At 31.8% G+C, this 21,937-nt stretch overlaps 1 protein-coding gene across 2 annotated transcripts in view; it reads left to right on the forward strand.

The window, feature by feature from the left end:
- LOC146999091 (uncharacterized) overlaps nt 1–21,644 on the forward strand; it is a 37,881-nt gene extending 16,237 nt beyond the window's left edge. For both annotated transcript variants that reach the window (XM_085814837.1, XM_085814834.1), the window contains exons 3-4: nt 6,342–6,586; nt 20,642–21,644. In XM_085814837.1, coding sequence (XP_085670963.1) covers nt 6,342–6,368 — 27 coding nt within the window. In that variant the 3' untranslated portion in view covers nt 6,369–6,586; nt 20,642–21,644. The remainder of the gene's footprint in view (nt 1–6,341; nt 6,587–20,641) is intronic.
- Nucleotides 21,645–21,937: the final 293 nt, after the last annotated feature.

Below are 21,937 nucleotides of genomic sequence, written 5' to 3' on the forward strand. Positions count from 1 at the left end.
AAAACAAAGATAGGATTTTGTGTTACAGAATGATAACGATCAAAGTATACCTTTGTTATGTAGTAATAATTGCATTCTGTCTTGGTTTTACAGTTTTCGAATCTAAATTCATTATCTTTTTAAGGTATTACATATGTGGCATCGGACCATATGTATTATACACTAGTGTGCAAAAATTTAAGCAACAAATTCATTTTTTTAAAAAGGGCTTTTTTTGCGATCAATACAATGAAAAGCCAACTCAGTAGAAAGGTGAAGCATATGTATATATCAGCAACATGACATCAGAGGGTGCGTCAGGGTACACTAAACGCGAGGAGCGCACGCAGTGCAAAGCAACTTGAAAACAGGAAAGGACGGCGCATTTCCAATGATTCTTCTGGAAGTGAAAGTGAGATTTTAAGTGTAGCATAGCTACAAAAAATGTCAGGATGTTTATATATATATAGTAAAATGATTGGCAAGACTGAGGAAGGCCGTAGTTTGACGTCTGTAACCCAAGAGTTGGGAACTGATAAAAGTATTGTTTCACGAGCTTGGAAAGCCTTCCAAACGACAATTATACCTGTAAGTTCGGTGGTGCTCGGCCAAGGAACGGTGACTGATCGCCTTGCATTCAAAAAGAAATCGAAACCAGACAACCGGCAACACTTCACAGAAGTTGCACAAGGCAACCAGACGACAGGTTACAGGTTACGGAGGACAGGACGCCTGGTGTCTAACATAGGTAAAAACGGCGTATGTCCCACGCCCTTCCCTATCTAGCGGCAACAACTCCTTGGAGCCCCAAGAGGCTGCGTCGGGAGTTTATTGAAACATGAAAAAGGCTGTTCATGGCCAAACAAGAGCTCTCATGTTTTGTTTTACAGATTTGGAGAGACTTTGACTGAACATAAGGAAGGAAACAAAAGGCAAGAAACAAAAATTTTACAGAATTAAAAAAAAGCAAGAGCAAGAATTAAAACATGCAAAGAAATATAATTAAGGCATGTGTTGAGCTAAGTTGCTGGGATAATGACCTCAACTGGCATGCGGTGCACAGTATGTTAAGTTCTGACTTCATAAAGGCGGCCTATTCGCCTGCCGCTTTGAATGCTGCGTACCAATAACAGCAGCCCATAGACGGCACTGTTTACAGTGGTGTAGAGAATACAAAGAGACTGGATAACCTTGTCAGTGGAGTCACGTCCTCTTTACGGATGAGAGTCGTTTCAGTCTGACAAACGATTCTGCACTAGTTGATATGAAGAAATGTAGCGACACGCTTTCATCTCATAGTGTCAGGGAAAGAGACCACTGAGAGTGGTTCTGGCGTGCTTGTATACTGAGGCATTATGGCGAACGGACGTACTCCACATTTTCAACAAAGGTTTACTTACAGGATCATTATTGTAATGAAATTATCCTCCCTCAAGTGTGTCTTTTCTGGGGTGCTATTGGTCTCGATATTTTTATGGATGATAATTCATGAGCACACCGGACTCATGCTGTTCAGGTGCTTCTGAAAAGTGAAGATAGCCACAGAATGGATTAAGCAGCGTGCTTCCCAGATTTAAATCCCACTGAACATCTGTGGGATATATTAGGGAAACGCCTGGCGGCACGATCTACCCTCCGGAGAACACCAGACAACTGAATCAGATGTTTCTTGAAGAATGGGGACTTTTACTGAAAGAATTGGTAGATAATCTGCTGTTGAGTATTAACAGACAATGCAAGCATCTATTGCAGTTCGAAGAGGTCATATCCCTTACTAAGGCTTTTTGGTTTATTGTTCTCCCTCTTGGCCACACAGTTTTTGTTCCAATGCCATTATATCAGCCTTTTCTGTTCGTTTCGTACTGCATATGTCCTATTCATTTATTTTCTGCTATATTTTCTTCATTACATTGTGACCCTGTAGTATGAATTTCAAGTCTCCCAGTTGAAGTTTTACAGAATTACGACCCAAAGCAGTAAATTTACTTAAGTCTTGGTCACTAGTGTAGATTATTCTGTCGTTCCAAACTTTCTTAATGAGTTCTAGCTATGCATTAAAACATAATGGGAGAGTATTATATTAAACGAAGCCGAAATGTAATAAGTTATAAAATCGAAGTACAGTTGCTTTGAAAGACAAAGCAAAAAGTTAAACAAATAATTTCATTTACTTTTTAAGTAACAGGCTGACATTTTAGTTCTGAACCAAATTACTTCAGATACTCAGTTCATCTCTTGGTTGATGCTGCGACACAAATAATATTTTTTTCATTCAAACTTAACATTCTGTATCTTTTATGTATAATTCTTAGTATAATAGAAATCAAAAATTTCTTAAAGCTGTGATGTTACCAAGGTGTAGTAATTGTAAGGTTTAATGTATGCATATTGGGAGGAAGTAGGAGTTTACATTAAAAATGAAACTGAAATAATAATAATCGATATAAATATTCCATTACGAATGTTGAAATCAAATACATGTTTTAAAATATATGAAGGCGTTTTTAAGAATGATTTAAAACTAAATGATGAAGTTGCAAAATAATATAGATTTTGTGGCGGCTGTTATACTTAAGACTGAAATGTTTCCTCTTAAGTATGCAGAATGACAGCACTTCTTTGAAAACAAAGTCTACATGTTGTAATGTAGTGGCAACACAATTTAATACTCTTTTGTAACCGTTAAGATTTGCCGAGTGGCAACATAATTTAATGTTTTTTTGCAATTATTAAGATTTGCCGAGTGGCAACATAATTTAATGTTTTTTTGCTATTATTAAGATTTGCCGAGTGGCATCATCTATGAAAAGTTTTCTTCTTACCAGTTAGTGTTCCATTACTATTGTTTAGTAAACCTTATTCTTTAAAATAACCTATGTTAAATTTTTATTTTTAAAAAAGTCAAAATATCTATCAAATATGTATTAAAGATATATAAAGATGAATATGCTGTTTTAAAGGTTCAGAAGAATTATGTCTTTTAATTATAACACATTGCATGTGTTGTTTCGGTTCAATATTCTTTTCCTCGAACACCCATATCATTATATTAATTTAGTAATTTATTTTACATGATATAAGGGTTTAATATTTATTTTAGAAATAGCAGATCGTTAGAAAAGCTAATGAAGAAAAATTTCCAACTCATTAAAGAAAAGAGGAAACAGTATGTTTTACAGAAGACGCAAAAAATAACACTGAAAAAGAGCTCGTGATTGCGACCATAAAACTCTGACGATTAAGTGAAGAGAATCAGGAAAGATATTTATAAAGGAATTTTTTTTATTATTATTTTACGTATTTATCTAAGCTTGGCTAAAAAAGTGCGCTCATAATGACATCAATAAAACGCATGTGTTACTCCTCAGGCTTTCGACAAATTTCATTTGCAGAAAAAGAGCTCGCTGCATTTGGTTTTTGTTTTCATGTTGACAATTATGTAGATTATTTGCTGGTTTGTCGGGCTTTGTTCGTTAGATTAATGCAAATAAGCCAACAGATGTGAAAGGCATATTGATAACAAATTTGTTCTTTATTCGATTATTATGCATATACTTATGAGGACTAACCTTGATTATAATTAACAAGCGCAGTGACATACTTAAAGATATCGGCTTAAATAAGCAGAGCTATGATTATTTATAATATAATACGAGTTTTTATATCTTGCTTTCCTTACTTTTATAAAAATCACGCCTGTAGTAATTGAAAAAAATATTAAAATCTATTACCACTTATCCGAAACTATAAACTACAAATCCGTATGTTTAATGTTGATATTATTTTTATTGTTAAAAAACTATACATTTCAGCATGTCGTTTCCAATAAATGTATCAATAAATAAACCACAGCAATATCCATGTTTTTATTGCAAGGGTAAATATTAAATGTTTTGTGCTCGCTTTCATTTCAATAATATTCAAACTACCAAAATGTTTTTGCGAAATATTTCTCTGACTATATTCTACATAATAATGTTTCTATGAATATTGAAATATTAATTTAATGTCCTTAATTTAAAAATTGGAATTGTATTAAATCCTTACAATATATTTTAAACTACCTAAATAAGAATACTGCTTTCTTAAAGAATTATAAAAATTTTATAGGAATTAAAATTCAGTGTGCTATTGCCCATAGAAAAATATCATAAAAGAACTTAATTTAGGAAGAGCTGAATTTCAGGTAAACGGCATGTAAAATAGGTTTACAATTCTAGTTTCATGAGTTGCGAAAATGTTAAAAATAAAGAATCTGAATGATAGAAAAACCTGATAAACTTATTAAATTATACTATTTGATAATAATATGAAAGTGAAAGAAAGTTTAAATAATTTTATAGTTTTCAATTTGTGCATTAGAGTAAACCCGTGCCAAGCGAGGATTTGCGGAAAGTGATTTAGCATTTAAGCGCAATTTTAATTGCTTTCATTTAATTTGTCCAACGCCAGAATTTCATTCCCAGAAGTAATCCACAATTCTGAAGATTTTCCATGGATTAAAAATGAAGCCAAAGAAATTGCAAAACTAATCGGTGGTAAAGAATTTTCAGATATAGAAGGAGAAAGCAAAGAATTAATCGAGAATGACAATCATAAAATGGTAAATCAAGAACTGAACGATTTAATAGTACGAGCAGTAATTATGAAAATTAATAGTGAAAGTAATAATAATGAAGAAGTTAAAACGTCTTTAAGTAACAAGAAGCTACACGAATTGCTAAAAAAAGTCATAGGAGCTGTCTGAGTTTGCAATGGAGATTGACCTAAATGAAAAAAGAAGAGGACAGTTTATGGCGAAGCATTAAAAAATTCTGTACTCTTTAGATGAAAATTTTTAAAGAGTTGTATCAATCATTATCCTAAACAAAAGTCACCAGTGTATTAATCCTTGAAAATCAATCAGGAGTTAATTTTAAATAATGTTTTATTAACGCCTAACAGCATACAGAAAAAGATAAACAGAAAATGGAATTACATAAATTAGTTTTAAAGTTTAGGGTTTGAGTTCAAAAAATAACAGCTCACTTCTGCAGCTTGCGCGCGTTGAACTGAGTATTTTCTCCATATCGTCGGTAGAGGGTATTGGCGACGATATTCATTCGTTACACCAGCTATTTAGGCACACAAAAAGCTGACAGTAACATCACAACAAGCCTACGAAATTCATCGTGGCAAAGGAGTGCAAGATTGTACCTGCCATTGGCAAGAGCCTTGAGCACCATGCAAGTATTAGTATTACAATTTTGCTCAGTTTCGTCCTCAATTTTGATGGAAAGCAAACGGGGAGAGACGTATCCAAGGGTCTCTCAGCCCTCTTTGCCTACCATCAACCTCTCGAGAGGACTTTCGGCTCGCCGCATATTTAGAGTGCCCCCATGCAGATTACAAAATAGAAAGGGAGAGTATTATATAAAATGAAGCCGAAATGTAATAAGTTTTAAAATCACTGTGTAGTTGCTTTGAAAGACAACTGACTGTCAATTTAAGTTTTGCATCAAATTTTACAGTAATAATAAAAGTACTTATGATTAACTTTTTTTTCGTTGTTTTCCTTTTAATTACAGAAATATTTAGATTCGTTTGTTGTTGTTTGTTTGTATGTTTAGATTTGTAGGTACTTTCTGAATTATACTTAACGCATTTTTTTCCACAGAAAGTTGATTTTGCGGAACGCAATTTTGCTGTACGACCGGTGTATTAATGATGTAACCCTTCGTTCGGCAAGTGTTTACTATAATGTTTTAACAACAAGAATATTTAATGTTCTGTTACTTAAAATAATTAAATTAAGTTTGCATACGAAATAACTAATGTGCAAAATTGGTCTTTTGGCCTATTTGATTTATTTTATTACTAAGCGAAAGCACTAATTGACAGTTCTTTACAGCATAAATGCAAGAGCACAGATTTAATTTTTTTCTGCAATTGGCGCAGCCTATGATTTAAAACTGGTAAAACACTTATACATTAAAGTAATGAAATGAATAATACGATTAAAAACGTACTGTTAATTTGAAAAATAATCATGTTTACAAATCGCAGATTCAAGTACATTTATAGTGTTATCGTAGTTGTAAAATTATTCGATTTATTTGAAGAAGTATAATTTCTTATCAGTCAGTTAGTAAAATATTTATATTCTTTCTTCAACTTACTACTTTTGAAACTTATTTCTTTCAAAAATTCTTTTTGAAAACATTCAGAAACCAAAAGCTAGAAAAGTAGTTGCTTTTCATGATCCATATTTAATTAAAATTTTTATGTTTTGAAACAAAGGAACGATTGTTCTACATTCTATGACTTTTAGAGCAACACTGTTCTTGATAATATAACCAATAACTTGAGTTCATTTATTTTAGGTGCTAATGGAAATTAGTTCCGAGTGACTGCTGGTAAACCGCGAAGTTAGCGAAAAAAGGCAACAGTCAAGCAGTCAAAAACCTGATGATGATTGCATGTCTGATTATCACTGTCCTCGATTCAGAGGAGCCCGAGGATATATTCTAGCCTCTAGTGATAAAACCGAGCCATCAAATTAGAGGTCAGTTGGTCTTCGTGTTATGTTGATATTCTTAGTTAGAAGAAGACGCTTTCTACGGTTAAGGTGAGTGTACTTAATTCTGTGAACTTGACATTTCAGTTCTCTTTTAAAATATATATTAAAATTTCAAAACGATTCAGAATTTTATAATATTTGAATACTAATTTTTTTAAATGCATGAAGCACTAAAATTGAAGAAAGGCCACGCAAAATGCATTCATTATTTAAAAACTTTGAATTTAACAAAACTGAGGTCTGTCTAAAAAGTGTTATTTAATCAAACGAGAAAGATATTTTTTAATGAGTAAAAGAGAGGATTTCGGAGAAGTGTTTCTGATTTTAAACTCATACTGCATGTAAATCATAATAATATTTCTAAAATATTAGCAGCTTTATTATCATTTTTAATCTATTTATTTTTTTGGCATGGTAAAGCAATGTGTACACTTTACCTGACCCATTTCTTCAGTCTGACTTTTAAAAATATTAAATAAAGCGTTTCACTCCAGAAACTGCATGCTGAATATTTTGAATAATATTGATCATGTAAAATATCACCTGCTTGTAATACATTTTATATCAATAATGACAAATCAAAGGAACAACAACAAAAAAAAAAAAAAAAAAAAGGATATTTTTGGTGGTATGAAAAGTTTTTCTCGTGCTTTATACTTTCCACTACATTACGTAATTTATTATCTAAAATTATTAATTGATTTTTGTATAAATTAAAATTTTTAGCCCAGAAGAGCTATTAATTTCGTTTTGGCATTATGCGTTGATTCACTATAAATGTTCAGTTCACTTTTTAAATTGTTGGCACCAAATGTTAGAGCCCTGTAACATATTCAAAGAAATTAAATAATGAAGAATCTGCATAAATGTATATACGTTTCTTGCATTGTGATGAAACAACGGTACCTACAGCCATCAAGTTTAATAACGTAATCATCCAACTGAATATGAGCATCTGGAAGCCCACATTTGGAATTTGAAAATTTGTTTTATTATTGATTTCATATTTTGTAACTCTTTAACGAATTTTTGATTAACAAACTCAACGACTTCATAGCGAGCAATGGCAACACTGTACGAAAAAAAAATTATCTCTAGCTCGCGAGACTGTGTATGGAAAATTCTAAAGATATGCTCATTTTAAAATTATTTTGCGATATTGCTGTTGAACTGAATTTTATTGTTTAAGTGCGAAGAGCATGATATTTAATAAATAAAGGTAACACACAAAACGTTAAAAAAAACCTCGCCTTTGGGCGTAATTTAAAATCTGAAAGCTTTCAGATTTTTATTTTTTTACTTTTTTCCAATTTTTAGTCCAAAGGGATTTGAATCCCGAAGGACTATTAGTTTCGTTTTGGCATTTTGCGTCGGACTCATAAATGTCGGTTCACTTTTCAAACTGTTGCCACAAAATGTTAGAGTCCTGCATTATATTTGAAGAAATTAAATAATGAAAAATCTGCATAAATGTATGTATATTTCTCGTATTGTGATAAAACAACGGTACATAGAGTCATCGAATTTTGAATAACGTAATCCTCCAACGAATATGAGCATGTGGAAGACCAAATTTGAAATTTGAAATTTGTTTTATGATCGATTTCCTATTTTTTAAAACTTTGACGAATTTTTGATTAACAAACTCAAGGATTTCAAAGCGAGCAATGGCAACGTTGTGCAGAAAAAACATTTTTATCTCCAGCGCGTGAGTCTCTGTATCGGAAATTCTAAAGATATGCTCTTTTTAAAACTATTTTGCGATATTGCTGTTGCATTGGATCTTATGGTTTAAAGTGCGAGGAACATGATATTTAATAAAGAAAGGTAACACACAAAATGTTAAAAAACGCCCCTTTGGACGTAATTTAAAATCTGAAACATTTCAGATTTTTTTTTTTTTAAATTTTAAAATTGAAGTTTTATTCTGAGTATGATTATTTGTTAACGGGGAAAATGTTTTTAATCTCCATACCAGTACTTCTCAGTTTTCCGTAACATACATTATGCAGTTCAACAACTTGCTGTTTTCAATTTATTATTACGATTATTAAAGTTTTCAAAGTTTAATGAAATGACAGATTTTACTTTCCGTATTGAACTCTAGTACATTTGATTGCAACGTAATCTTCTAAAGTCCTCCAGGTGCAATTGACTATATGCAATAAAAAAAATTCCTGTTTTATTACCAGGTTTCATTATTTTTACACTTATTACAGAGCATGAGTGATAATCAGACTCCAGTTAACTTGAACTAAAGTCATTCGAATCTCGATTATTGCTTTTCCCAAGCGAAGAAAAATTAAAATTGCTGCCAATTTATTTACTTGTTTATAATTTTCTCGTCTATTTAAATAACAGCACATCTTTTTAATGGAGATATTAAATAAATTCGGACAAATGTACATGCCATATAGATTGTTTTACCAAAGTCAAAAAATAATTGTCCTATAAATATTAAAAGCATTTAATAACCGTTTCAGACGTTTCATGTTCAGTTTTAAGCCTTCTCAATTAAAGAAGAAATTCTTTGTTTTAATTGAAAGAGCAATCAGTTGCTTGTTCAGGCAAACGTATTTTTGAAATGTATGAGAATAAAAGGTATTTTTTATATTTTGCTTTAATGAAAACAAAATGATTTACTGTTTTAATTGTGTAATCTTTGTTGAAATAAAATACGATAAAATGAAAGGTAAGTTCTACGACTTCCATGCTTTATTATATTTTTATTTCATAGTCCTCTCACGTGTTTCGAAATTTCACAAAATGGATGCACTGGTGTTACAGATTTTGCGCAGATAAGGTAATTCGCTCGATATAATCGATATAAAGCTTATTTTCATAGCACTAAATTCATTTTGCTTAGAACTCGCATTTTACCCTGCTGTTTACTGTGAATCGCAATTTCAGATAATTTTGTAAAGATAATTTGTTCAAATGAATATTTTACAGTGCACTGAAAATTAAAACTGTTGCACAGTTTAAACGAATATTCATCATTTAAATAATTTTAACAAAGCCTAATAAGCTGTTCTTTTTAAAAACAAAATAACATGAAGTTAAATTTAGCCAAACCTAAACGCATCATTTTAATTACAGACTGGATTTGATTTTAATTACAAACTGGAAACTATTTTTTTAAATTCTTGATAATACATAGCATTTGGATGATTATTTACATTTTCCATTATTTTATGCTCGAAATAATTTTATGCCATTTTTATAATTGCATTATATGGCATAGAATTCATCAAATTGAATTATACACTTTGACAAACACTGGATTCATTACGATTTAATGTTTAAACTGTTAAATGTAACTGAAGTTAAAACCTGAAATCTGTCTTCTTTCTCTTTTTCAATTTCAGATTTAGTACATATTCATCTTCTTTCAAATAACTGTGCATCAAAGAAAAAATAAACACAGGCTAATTTATTTTCTATGAAAGTAAGGGAATCTTTATGAATTTTTCAAATAAATAAATATTTTGGATATAAATTACATAAAATTATTTTCTGTGAGATATGAAGGCAATTAATGTTATCTTCATATCATTCCATTTTAATGGATATTAGGCTCAGAATATATCTTGTGACTAATCATAAGGAGAGAGGTTTTTAAAAGAAGCTTTTTAAATATCTGTCATGTTGTTGACACATGCAACGTAATCCACAGGAAATGGTGAAAAAACAGTTCGAGAAAAATAACACTATCACCAGTATCATCTATACCACCGGTTCTCAAACTTTTGACTAACGCGTACCATCTAAACAGAAACTGAAAAACTTTAGTACCACCACTGCATTTTACAATGATCATTTTTCAATTTCTCAAAAGAAATATTAAAAACATTTTTACCCTTTGCACAACCTCTTGGCTATTTTATTGAATATGCACATATAAAAAATTATTAGACACTCGGTTGCCATTTAATTATCAAAATTTAAGTTATAATACTTTAATTCTAAAATTTAGTGCGAAATTTGGGAATGTTTGAGAGAGATAAATTTATGTATGTCTGGTCTTATTTCATTTAGTTTTAACCGTAAATTAGGATCCACTTTTAATTGTGTTCAGTGTTTATTGTTCAAACATCACATGGAAGAAACTCCTTGTTCACACAAAAGGTAATACAAATTTAATAGCTTTATTTGAAATGCCTTTAAATTCATTTTTTTTTTGGTTCAGTCAAAAAGTTAGAAGTGTGTTATATTTTAAATCTTCAGTTAGAATTCGATCACAGAAAATTTCTATGAATTATTCTTTTTCTTTACGAGATAAAATTTCAGGTACATTTGAACAAAATGGATTTCCAATCCAAATTTCTTTTTCATAACCCTCGGGGAAATACACGTTGAAATTATTTATCAACACAAAACAATGGTTTTTAGTGTCGGATGCTAATTCTTCTTTTATTTTCAAATTATTTTCGGTTAGAAAACTTTCTAAAAGTCGTAAAAAGGTTAAAATATTATTATCCAATTCTTTGATTGTTAGCTGGAATTTTTTTATTGTTGTAGTCATTTCATCTCTAATAATAAGCAAACTAACACTTTGTCCTTATAATTCTAAATTTAATTCAACTTCCCCCCCAAAATCAGCTAAATATGCTAAACGCGCTAACCATAATTCACTAAATAATCATTTTCGAAATTCAAATTTTGAATCATAAAGATAGAGAGAAAATTTGAATTTCTTATCGAAGTTTAAAAAGATGATTTAAAGCGTTGCTCCTGGATAACCATCTTACTTTGGAATGTAACAAAAGCGTTTTCTGTTTACTGCCCATCTCTTGGTATAAAATAGTAAATATTGTTGAATTTAAAGATCGGCTTTTGAATATAATTAACAATTTTAACAGCTTGATACAAAACGATTTTTAGGTTTTTGGACATTGTTTTGGTTTATAGAGCTTCACGATGAATGCAGCAGTGAGTAAATTTAGTTTCAGGTGCGACATATTTGAGAAATAGCATCGGAATGTTTTCCTGTTAAGGCCTGAACTCCATCACTCCAGTGCACTGATTCCAAGGAACATCATTCTCAGACATAAAATTGTGAATTACTTTGAAAATTTCATTTGCAGTTGTACTAACATGAAGAGATTCACATAATAAATACTCTTAGGCAATTCGTTTATCTTCTTCGAAAGGTATATAAGCTAATAATTGAACAAAGTTCGCTATAACAGTACTTTCATCCAGTTGCAGTGGGAAATATTAACTGCTTTTTATGTTTGGAATAAGTGTCTTTTTCAGTGAATTTGCCGTTTCATGAATTCGTCGACTGTATTATTTGATAACAGAATATCATTAAGCTAATTAGCCGCTTTTCCCTTGAATAATAATGTTAAAACGACATCTTTAGCTGCTGGTTATATACGATTTCCTCCAATAGGGTGGAGCCTGCCCAATCTTGGCAATTCTTAGGCCTATTAGGTAACTATCTTCCAGAGCTTTTCCACTTGAAGTAACAAAACCTTTCATTATTCTTTTACTATTTTTGAACTCCGGTAAATTCCTCTTAAAATATTCTTCAGATTTATCCTTTATATTTGCATGCTTAGATTCAAGATGTCTTTTAAGAAATGATATTTTCATATTTTGATTGGATAATAGCTCATCGCAAACACTACATTGAGGTTGAGAGTTCATTACATCTCTATTTCAAGTAAACCCCAATGATAAATAATTTTTATTATATTTTCTATAAACAATTTTTCTTTTCTTTTCTTTTAGTATTCGTAGTGCTAGTGGATTGTTCTGGATCCATCTTCTGTGAATCATCACTTTTCCGCTTAGTCAATTCTATCCATTTTTCCATCCTGAAAATCTAGATCTTTTTATTATTTTTTCGCAAATATTTAAATGCAAAATATATGACGAGTTTTTCAAAAACAAACGACGATATTCTCAAATCGCGTAGAATAATATGCAAGAAGACAAAACATCTGCTGCTAGAGACAGCAAACTGACGTAAAAATTATTCTAATTGAAAATAAATAGAGCAATATGAGCCCAGAAACAGTGGAGAGATAAAGCGTAGACATGCTAATAAATAGATCAACAAAGAACTAATGAGATACTATTATCTTTTTATAGGAACGTATTTTTATTTCCTGTTAAATACAACATCCATCTATTACTCCTTTAAAAAGCATCTTTTATGACAAATTTTGTTATGTCTATGGCTAAATGAATATTTATGAAAATAAAAACGAACTGCTCGTTTTCAAATAGTAGAGTTCGTTAATCACAAATTTGTAAGTTTTACAAAATATGAAATAATAAGAACTAAAAAAAAAAGAAAGGTTTCAGATTTCAAATTACGTCCAAAGACGCGTTTTTTAACATTTTGTGCGTTGCCTTTATTTAATATCATGTTCTCTGCCCTTAAACCATAAAATTCAGTTCAAGAGCCATATCGCAAAATAATTTTAAATTGAACATATCTTAAGAATTTTTGAAAGAGTCTCACGCGCTGGAAATGAAAATGTTTTTTTCTGTACAACGTTGCCATTACTCGTTTGAAGTCCTTGAGTTTGTTAATCAGAAATCCGTTAAAGTTTTACAAAATACGAAATCGATAATAAAACAAATTCCAAATTTCAAATTTAATAATTCCACATGCCCATATTTGCAGTAGGATTACGCCATTCAAAATTGGATGGCTCTAGGTATCTCTGTTTTATCACAATGCGAGAAACATACGCCCATTTACGCAGATTCTTCCTTATTTAATTTCTTCAAAGATAGGTGATATATTTGGTGGCAACAGTATGGAAAGTGATACAGCTTTTTAAAGATTTGCCCGCAAAATGCCAAAACGAAAACTATAGTACCTCAGGATTTTAACGTTTTGTGTGGTACTCATTAAATATCATGTTCTTCGCATTTAAACCATGAAATTCAATTCAACAACAACATCATAAAATAATATTTAAAAGAGCATATCTTTAGAATTTTCGATACACAGTCTCGTGTACTGGAGATAGAAACTTTTATTTATTTATTTTATTTTTCCCGTGCAGTGTTGCCATTGCTCGCTTTAAAATCGTTGAGTTTGTTAATAAAAATGCTCTAATGTTTGACTGAATATATAATATATAAAAAAACAAATTCCAAATTTGGGCTTTCAAATGCCCATATTGGAATGGATGACTACGTTATTCAAAATCTGATGTGTCTGGGTGCCGTTGTTTTTTTTCACAATGCGAGAAACATACATACATTTATGCAGATTCTTCATTATTTAATTTCTTTAAATATAATGTAGGGCTCTAAACAATTTGAAAAGTGAACAATTTGAAAAATTATCGGGAATCGACGCAAAATGCCAAAACGAAATTAGTATCCCTTCTATGCAAATTGCGCTTTTGGACTAAAAATAGCATTGACAAATAGTAAACATATTGTTATTATATAAGGTCACATTCTAGAGAAAGCACGCGATTGGATGTGACGTCGTTACATGTCGAAAATGTTTGATTAAAGTTAGCATTTTAAATAAATAGATGCTGTTGGCAAGTTTGTAGAGACATTAGATACTTCTTTTTTGGAAGCAGGCAAGGTGAAAAATATGAACGCCTTCGCAGGGAATCGAACCACGAACTTCTGGAATACGCGCCCAGCGTGCAGACCACCACACCATGAAGGCACGCGAAGAAGGAGAGAGAAATACCTTATATACTCCCCCTTCTAAAGGGCGACTGGGGTTTTTAGGGGACCCAATCGCCAAATCCTGGATGAGGAGAATTATCATTCAAAACCCTTTTAGTTCCGACGCCAGTGTAGAGACATTAGGTTATTTGGAAGCAGGAAAGATGAAATATATGCAACGCCTTCACCGGGAATCGAACTGCGGACCTCTGGAATGCGCGCCCAGCGTAGCGTGCAACACCACACCATGAAGGCACGCGAAGACGGCAGAAGAAATAACTTATAACATTTTTGTTTCAGATTACGATAATTGACACATATGTTATTGCGATGTTAATTCTTTTACTTTTATTTTCAAAAATTTTTTATATCTAGCAACAACATAAATATGAAAAAGGGGCCAAATTCGGGAGAAAGGACGTTCGGTGTAGTCGCTGTCACCGACCGAGTTGAGATCTAACAGATTCATGGCAGTTCCTTTAATCATAGTTGTAAAAATGTAGATCATTCTTCAATTCACTAAAAAAAAACAATTTATTACTTTCTTAGATATCGGATTTTTAACTTGGCAAGTTCATTATTAATTGGAGAAGTCAAATTATTGAACGCAATTTATGGACAATTAAAACTTGCCAAGTTAGAAATCCGATATCAAAGAAAGTAATAAATTGCGTTTTAAATGAATTGAAGAATGTTCTACATTCCTATAGTTATGCTTTAAAGGAACTGCTATGGAACTTGCCATCGGTTAGATCTCAACTCTTTTGTCGGTGACATCGACTACACCGAACGTCATTTCTCCGAACTTGACTTATGTTGTTATTACGATTACAATTTACAGTTTCATGCATATAAACATTTCAGTGTGAATGAAATCAGATCATTCTTTCCAAGCAACATCCAGTTAGTAAGTAATGTTTTTGTAGCCAAACCAGGAAACAAAAAATTTTGATATTTCAGTTTAATACATAAGACGTTATGATTTAAATTTAATGTAATATAACAACTTTTTCTCAATCTTAATAACAGAATTAACGTGGCAATACATATCGTGTCAATTATCCTAACTTAAAATAAAAAAGTTGCCAACAACACCTATTTCATTAAAATGCTGACATTAAGAACCAATTTTCGACTTACAGTGACGTCACATGCTATCGCCTGCTTTCTTTAGCGCCAGAATATGACCTTATATAATAATAATATATTTAATGTTTGGCAAAGCTATTTTTCTTTCAAATTTTATTTTGTTAAACTTACATTGGTCATCAGGATACAATAGACATTTATCATTTAAAATATGCTTTTACCTATATTTGAAGTTTTTGTTCGAGGGCGCTGGTGTTATTTAAATGTTTTAAGAGCACAAGAGTGCTCACCCCGAAAAGCCGAGTCCATGTACAAGTGCCGCCACTAGCGACTGAAAGAGCCTTTTGAGCTGCTGTAGGGGGAACATGAAGGTTTAAGCTTGAGAAATAATTATAAGTTACTGTTTTAGATTGTGATGAATTGTTCTTGGCTTTTTGCAATAGTTGGGCCATAGTTTACAAGTTCTGTTATATGTTGGTATTCCGAATTTTGCATTTTCTGGAAAAAGTTATGGGAAATAGAAAGTATTTCCTTATGTATGGAATCGATCTTTATTTCTTCAAGTATTTGCTTAATCCGAACATACCATGGGGCGTTTAAAATAATCCTTAGTAATTTATTTTGAAAAACTTTAAATTTTTTACGATAAAACGTATAAATTTTTTATTAACAAACTCTGAGATTTGAAAGCGAGCAGTGGCAACACTTTTCGAAATAAAGCAGATTTTTACTTCCAGTTTACGAGACTATTGCCACTGGAAAAAGTAAGGGCGAAAATTAGCGTTTTTAGAGTTTTTAATTAATATCTCGGCTGATTAAAGTCGTACAAGGATGAGAAATGATCGAAATGGATTCCCACATGTTTTTGGTATCCGAGGGTACCTCCTTCGAAGCTCAGCTCCCCGCCGTTTCGGAGGTGATGATGCCACAAACAAACAAACAGACAAATGCGCACAGATTCTAATGGTATGGATAGTGTAACTTTATTTTCTAGAAAATCTCAAAAAATGAAAAATCATAATATCACGTTATAGTGACGGCAATAACACTCATTGTTTAAAAGAATCAAATAAAAACATATACAAAAGGGAAAGTTAGTTGATCCTTAAAAGCTTCTTTTGTGGAACATTCTTGAATGGACTTTGTTAGAAAAATCTAGTAGCAATTGCCAAAACTAGTGTGCTTCTGTATGTATCCCATTTTCCCTGGCAGAGGTACTACATTGCTTATATATTTTTGTGAAGACTTTCATATTTTTGTGAAAAATTTCATCTTTCTCATCGGTAGTATCATCCAAATTTTCAGGGAAACGGTCCACATGGCTATGTTAAATTACGAAACTTTATGTTCATATTTCATCCAAGGTTGAACATGCTCTTTATTACATAAATATAGTTTTTAGCTTTGTGGCTACCCATAAAGTTACTGACAACTAGAACAAATGGTACCCACCCACTTCGCTCAGGCTCAGTCTTGGAATATACAAAAATAACCGTATGGAGGCCATGAAAAATTCCAGCTTTCAGTTTTTATGCACTTAGACCCGGCAATTTTTGTTCTATGAACTCAAAGCATAATTCATTTTTTATCAGGAGACTTCACAAACTCTTCCATCAAGCTTAACGTTATATGCAATACAGGGAACATTATTTTGTTTCTTTCAACTCCAGATTCACGATTTTCCCGATAACCATGTTATGTCTCATTCAGTGGCTAATCTCTTCTAACACACTGATCCCTGGCTGCTTTCTTAGAGGCTCAAGAGTCAAGGTTATTTTGCGTAGGCACTTTGTGATCCAAGGAGGTAGCTGATCATTTTTTAAGTCCACATAAATAATCTACTGATGTTCATGAAGCTTAATCTTCTCCATAACCAAAACAATTGTGTCATATTCTTTGTTTAAGCAAGTGATTGATATTGAGTCATATTTTTCGCCAAAGCTTAAAAGCTTAGGTATATCAATGGACAGGTTCCTATCATATGGAAAATACTTAAGAAGACCTATTTTTATCAACAGACTTTTAACATCTTGACATAATGCGAAATAATTTTCCTTGGAGAAGAATGGTACACATTTTTTCCTCTTGTACGGTAGAAAATAATTTTTGTTTCGCGATTGAGTAAATTCTCGTAATTCAAGCTACAAGCAAATAATTCAGAAGCTTCGGATGAAAGACTGAGATCTCTGATTAGATCACTTAACTCATTTTGATCAACATGGTCGATGGATTTGATGAAGTTCCTTCGTAATCACTTTTCATGTGTATTGCTTCACAAAATTTAGATTCATCTCCAGACAACTCTGGTAGCTGGTGAAACGTTGGAATTGGTACTTCATCAGAGTGAGGAACACGACGTCTTGCAGATATTAGGATATGCCTAGTTGCTGCGATTATATCGTTTGATGGTAGTAATATTCGCAAACACAGAGCTAGCTGTCATAAATGTCCCTTCTGGGTTTCTGCCCCATGGAAGATCCTATTAATCCAGTGTCATAAATGTTTCATAAAAGATTTGCACAAAACATGCAGAGCTCACGATTTACCTCGGTGACCAAACTTAACATCAAAGTTTTTCTGTTTTCTTTTAGGATGTACTTTCGACATACATAGCAAAACACTCCAGGAAGATTAAAACACATCTTTTCCGACTGGAAGCCATTCTTTTTACTAAAACTCCAAAGAAAAAAACTCTGTAAAGAATCTTTAAGTTAATTTTAATTGTAATACTTAGATTATCTTAACAAAACATATAATTAAATATTACAGTTCGCTGATAGTTGTATAAAGAAGGAGGGAGAAAAGTAATCAAGTATTTACACATAACTTTAATTATATCTCAATAGGGTGAGTAATAAAGTATTTATACGTAATTAAGTGAAATATACAGAGTAGACCTCGAAGAGTAGATCAAAACATAACAGACAGAAAATGTTTTCATATTTGGAAGTAACACATCAAATAAGTCAGAATTACTTCTAGATACTTTTGAATGTACTACTTTATGTTATGGATGTTATGGATTGGGCTATGTAAGCAGTACGTTAGGCTTCCTATAAAACGTCCGCATTCATCGAAGTACAATAGCTTTATTTTATGAGAACGATGCAGCGACACCAATCTCAGTAAAGAATGTAATATATTTTCTTCCAAAGCATAATTTTTTTTTACAGTTTTCAATTCATTTGATATTATCTAAGTTCGATGTTAATACAACTTTATTACTTTTGATTTTGCTTCCCACATTTAAATAACTCATTTCCAGCCCAAAATATATTTATTTCTTTAAGAGAAGATACCTTCTTGAAATATAGGCATTTTTTCTTATGTAGGGAGGAAGTTTGATTTTTACAAAATTTAAAATACATTTCTTATTGTTTTAATTTGCTTATACTCAAAAGACTGCCTAGCCTTTTTGCATGTGATTAAAAGGTGAATCGTTTCAGTAAATTATGAAGTTTAAATTTATTATACCGAGGAAACACTGCAAAGATTTATTTTTTGTACTATGGGAAAAGTAATGAGCAATAGGTCAAAACTTTTATCACATTAAAAAAATTATTCATACTTATTTTCTTATAGAAACGTTGAAGAAACTAAGGGTAAATCTAATATATTTAGTAAAAAGCTTTTGGAAATTAACGGTTTTGAAAAATTAAGTGTGATTTGACGTGAAGTTGTATACGTATTTCTAAATAACCATCTTGGTGAACCAATCAACAGCACATGAAAAAAACACTTGTAATTCCTTACAAAACTATGAAATGTAAAGGGAATAAATCTCTCTAAATCCTGTGCTAAATTGTTGATTATTCTGAAAAACAGTTTGCAATAAAAATCTAGAGATTGAGAACTGTCATTAAGCTTTTTCATACCTATGATAGAGAAATTTTCACACCGTTTGGTCAATTTGCATTATTCTGTAGTGGAAGATTTTCTCTTTTACTGAAATATCATATCATCGATCTATATTTACTAAAATTTTCCTTTCTTTTGGAACATAGACTTCGCTGCGTACTTTCTAGGACTTTGTGGTCTTATTTTTATTTTTAGGCTATTTATACTTCCTCTCTGCAGACGATATTACTTGCTTCACTTCTTACTGAAGTTTCTCTTCCTTTTTGAATAGCGTATGCTGATGTGGAAGATTTTATTCTGATTGTGTCGTATTCTGCAAGAACATCCGATTTTGCCAAGTCAACAATATTTGATATTCAGTACGGATTTTCGAGTCTTTTAACTCATTACAGTCACGTCTTTCTTTTATAAGATCTTTTCCCTTATGTTTTTGGCTGAACTTCAATTTTTATCTTCTTATTATAAACTACGCATGTATATTTGCCGACACAAAACTTACGACAATCGTATTTAGCATTTGAAGCTCATGATAATCGTAAGAACGTTGGCAAAGTAATAAAATATAGTGCTGTTTTTCACTTTGATGTTGCCTTATATTCTACAGTCACACAACAAATCTTATTTTAATAGAGCGACACTGGAATAAATCTCAGTTGTAATTAGGGTACGGCTGTGAAGGTTAGAGTACGGCCTTAAAAGAAGTTTTCCACTAAAAGTAAAATCTAATTTTATATTTACAAAACATTTTCCTTATTGTATGTCGAAGCAAGTATAAATCATTTGCTAAAATGAAACTGTCTGCCTTTGATTAGCTTTTGAGGATATTAAAAAAGATTTGGAATGCATTTCACTTCGCTTACAATCAACCCCGAGACAACAGAACGCGCAAGAATTTTCTTCACATATTATTACTACAGCTTAGTTCGCCGTTCAACCGGGACTTTGGTTAGTGACTCTGACTGTCGTATCGAAAAGCCGGGTTCGAATCCTGGAGAAGGCATGGATGTTTGTAAATGTATAGTGTTTGTGCGGAATCGCGGCACTTTAAACATGCGGCGAGTCGAGAGTCGTCTAGAGAGGTTCGTGGTCGGGGAAGAAGGGTGGGAGACTTTCGGAATCGTCCCCTCGGGGTTCTCTCTCTGAAAATTGGAGGTGGAACTGAGCTAAAAATGGAGTGTCACATATATGAAGTTCAAGGCTCTTGCCAATGACCGATGCATATGACTCCGTGCCACGATGAATGCTGTGGGCTTTTACTGACTTTTGTCAGACAAGAGAGATTGGTAACAACAACAACAACGTAATTATTGATACAATGGCTTATTTTTGAGTTTAAGTGTTTCCAAGACAACTATAAGTATTATAATTAAAATTAGTTACAGCGTTGTTCAAGAATTTCCTTGATTTTTCCCAGCATCCCCAGAATGCTCAACTGTCGTATATTATGATTTATATAATATATAAACCAGTTTCTGTAGTATATATTTTTTCTTACAGGAAATATTTAATTAAACATGCTGTGGATGCTTCTCTTCTTTGCCGTCGTAGCCGAATCTGGTACAGTTCCACGCAAAGATAAGACAGAACTCATTCCGACCAGTAGGCAGCAGACACCCATCAATGCAGCACTTACTGGACTTTTTTCACCTCCTTTCGTCGTCTTCGTAGGAATGACAGCTTTATTCCATACATTCGAAAAGTTTGTAAAAGATATGGTGAAATCAGCTACTGGTAATGGGTCTCGGAGAAGAAGAAAGAAGAAACCCACTCAGGCTCCGGCGCCTGCCACTGCCAGCAAGCAATATATCAGCGAACATAGGAAATCAGCTTCTAGATAGAAAAAAATGACACCATATGACTATGTCTCTTTGACAAATTTTATGGAAATTTCCCATGAATGAACTATCTGAATATGCACGAGCTGGATTCTTGTGCAAATTATATTTGGAACTATTTAATACTTTTTTTTGCCAAATATTCAAGATTGTTAATGTATCATTACTTCTTGTTCAGTTTTTGAATTTTATATTAAGCTATCTTTGAAGGTGGGAATAACTGTACCAAAAAAGTTTTAAGGCATACAATTTTTACATATATTTAAATTTTTATTCGTGAAATTACCTAATTATTTTAATTATTATATTGATCAACATTTAGAAATAAATAAATAAGTAAATAAATAATAAAAATGAGTCAATTTTCAGCCAAAAGCTCTAATGTACTTCACATTGTGCTTTAATCATGTAATAAGCAATTCGATCAAGAATTCAGGAAATTAAAGGATTAGATGATGCTCTGTTCTTTACGATACTGTTAATTAAGTTTTAAGAACATCTTCTGCTTACATCTATCATTTATGTTGCTTTTGCATGATGTTTTCTACACTGTACCTTTCAATTTCTAAGAATTTGAGTCTAGTACATTTGTGCCTTTTAATACAAAAATAAAATTAAAGTTATGTTAACTGCATTTGCTTTCTTTAATAAACTTTAAAAATTTATTCATGGAAAATTCATGGAAATTACACAAATGTACGAAATTTAAATTTTCTTGTGGACAATTTGTGAAGAAAGTCCCAGTTATTAAGTTTCCTCAGCACAATAAAAATTATTGTAACAAACCCAATCTGTGACATGCAACATTGGCCTTGGGAAAAATGTGTCAAAATTTAAACCTTTTCACCAAAAAGTGTTCAAGAGAAAAAAAATTCTTTAATTTTAAAATTTTAGAGGTTTTACAAATAATAATTTAAAACCAATATTTCTGGTTTAAAACTAAGAAAAGAAAAAAAAA

The sequence above is a fragment of the Stegodyphus dumicola genome, chromosome 1 (assembly GCF_044657685.1).
Source record: "Stegodyphus dumicola isolate Sdum_Otavi_A_Nest chromosome 1, ASM4465768v1".
In the NCBI taxonomy this organism is placed as follows: Eukaryota; Metazoa; Arthropoda; class Arachnida; order Araneae; family Eresidae; genus Stegodyphus; species Stegodyphus dumicola.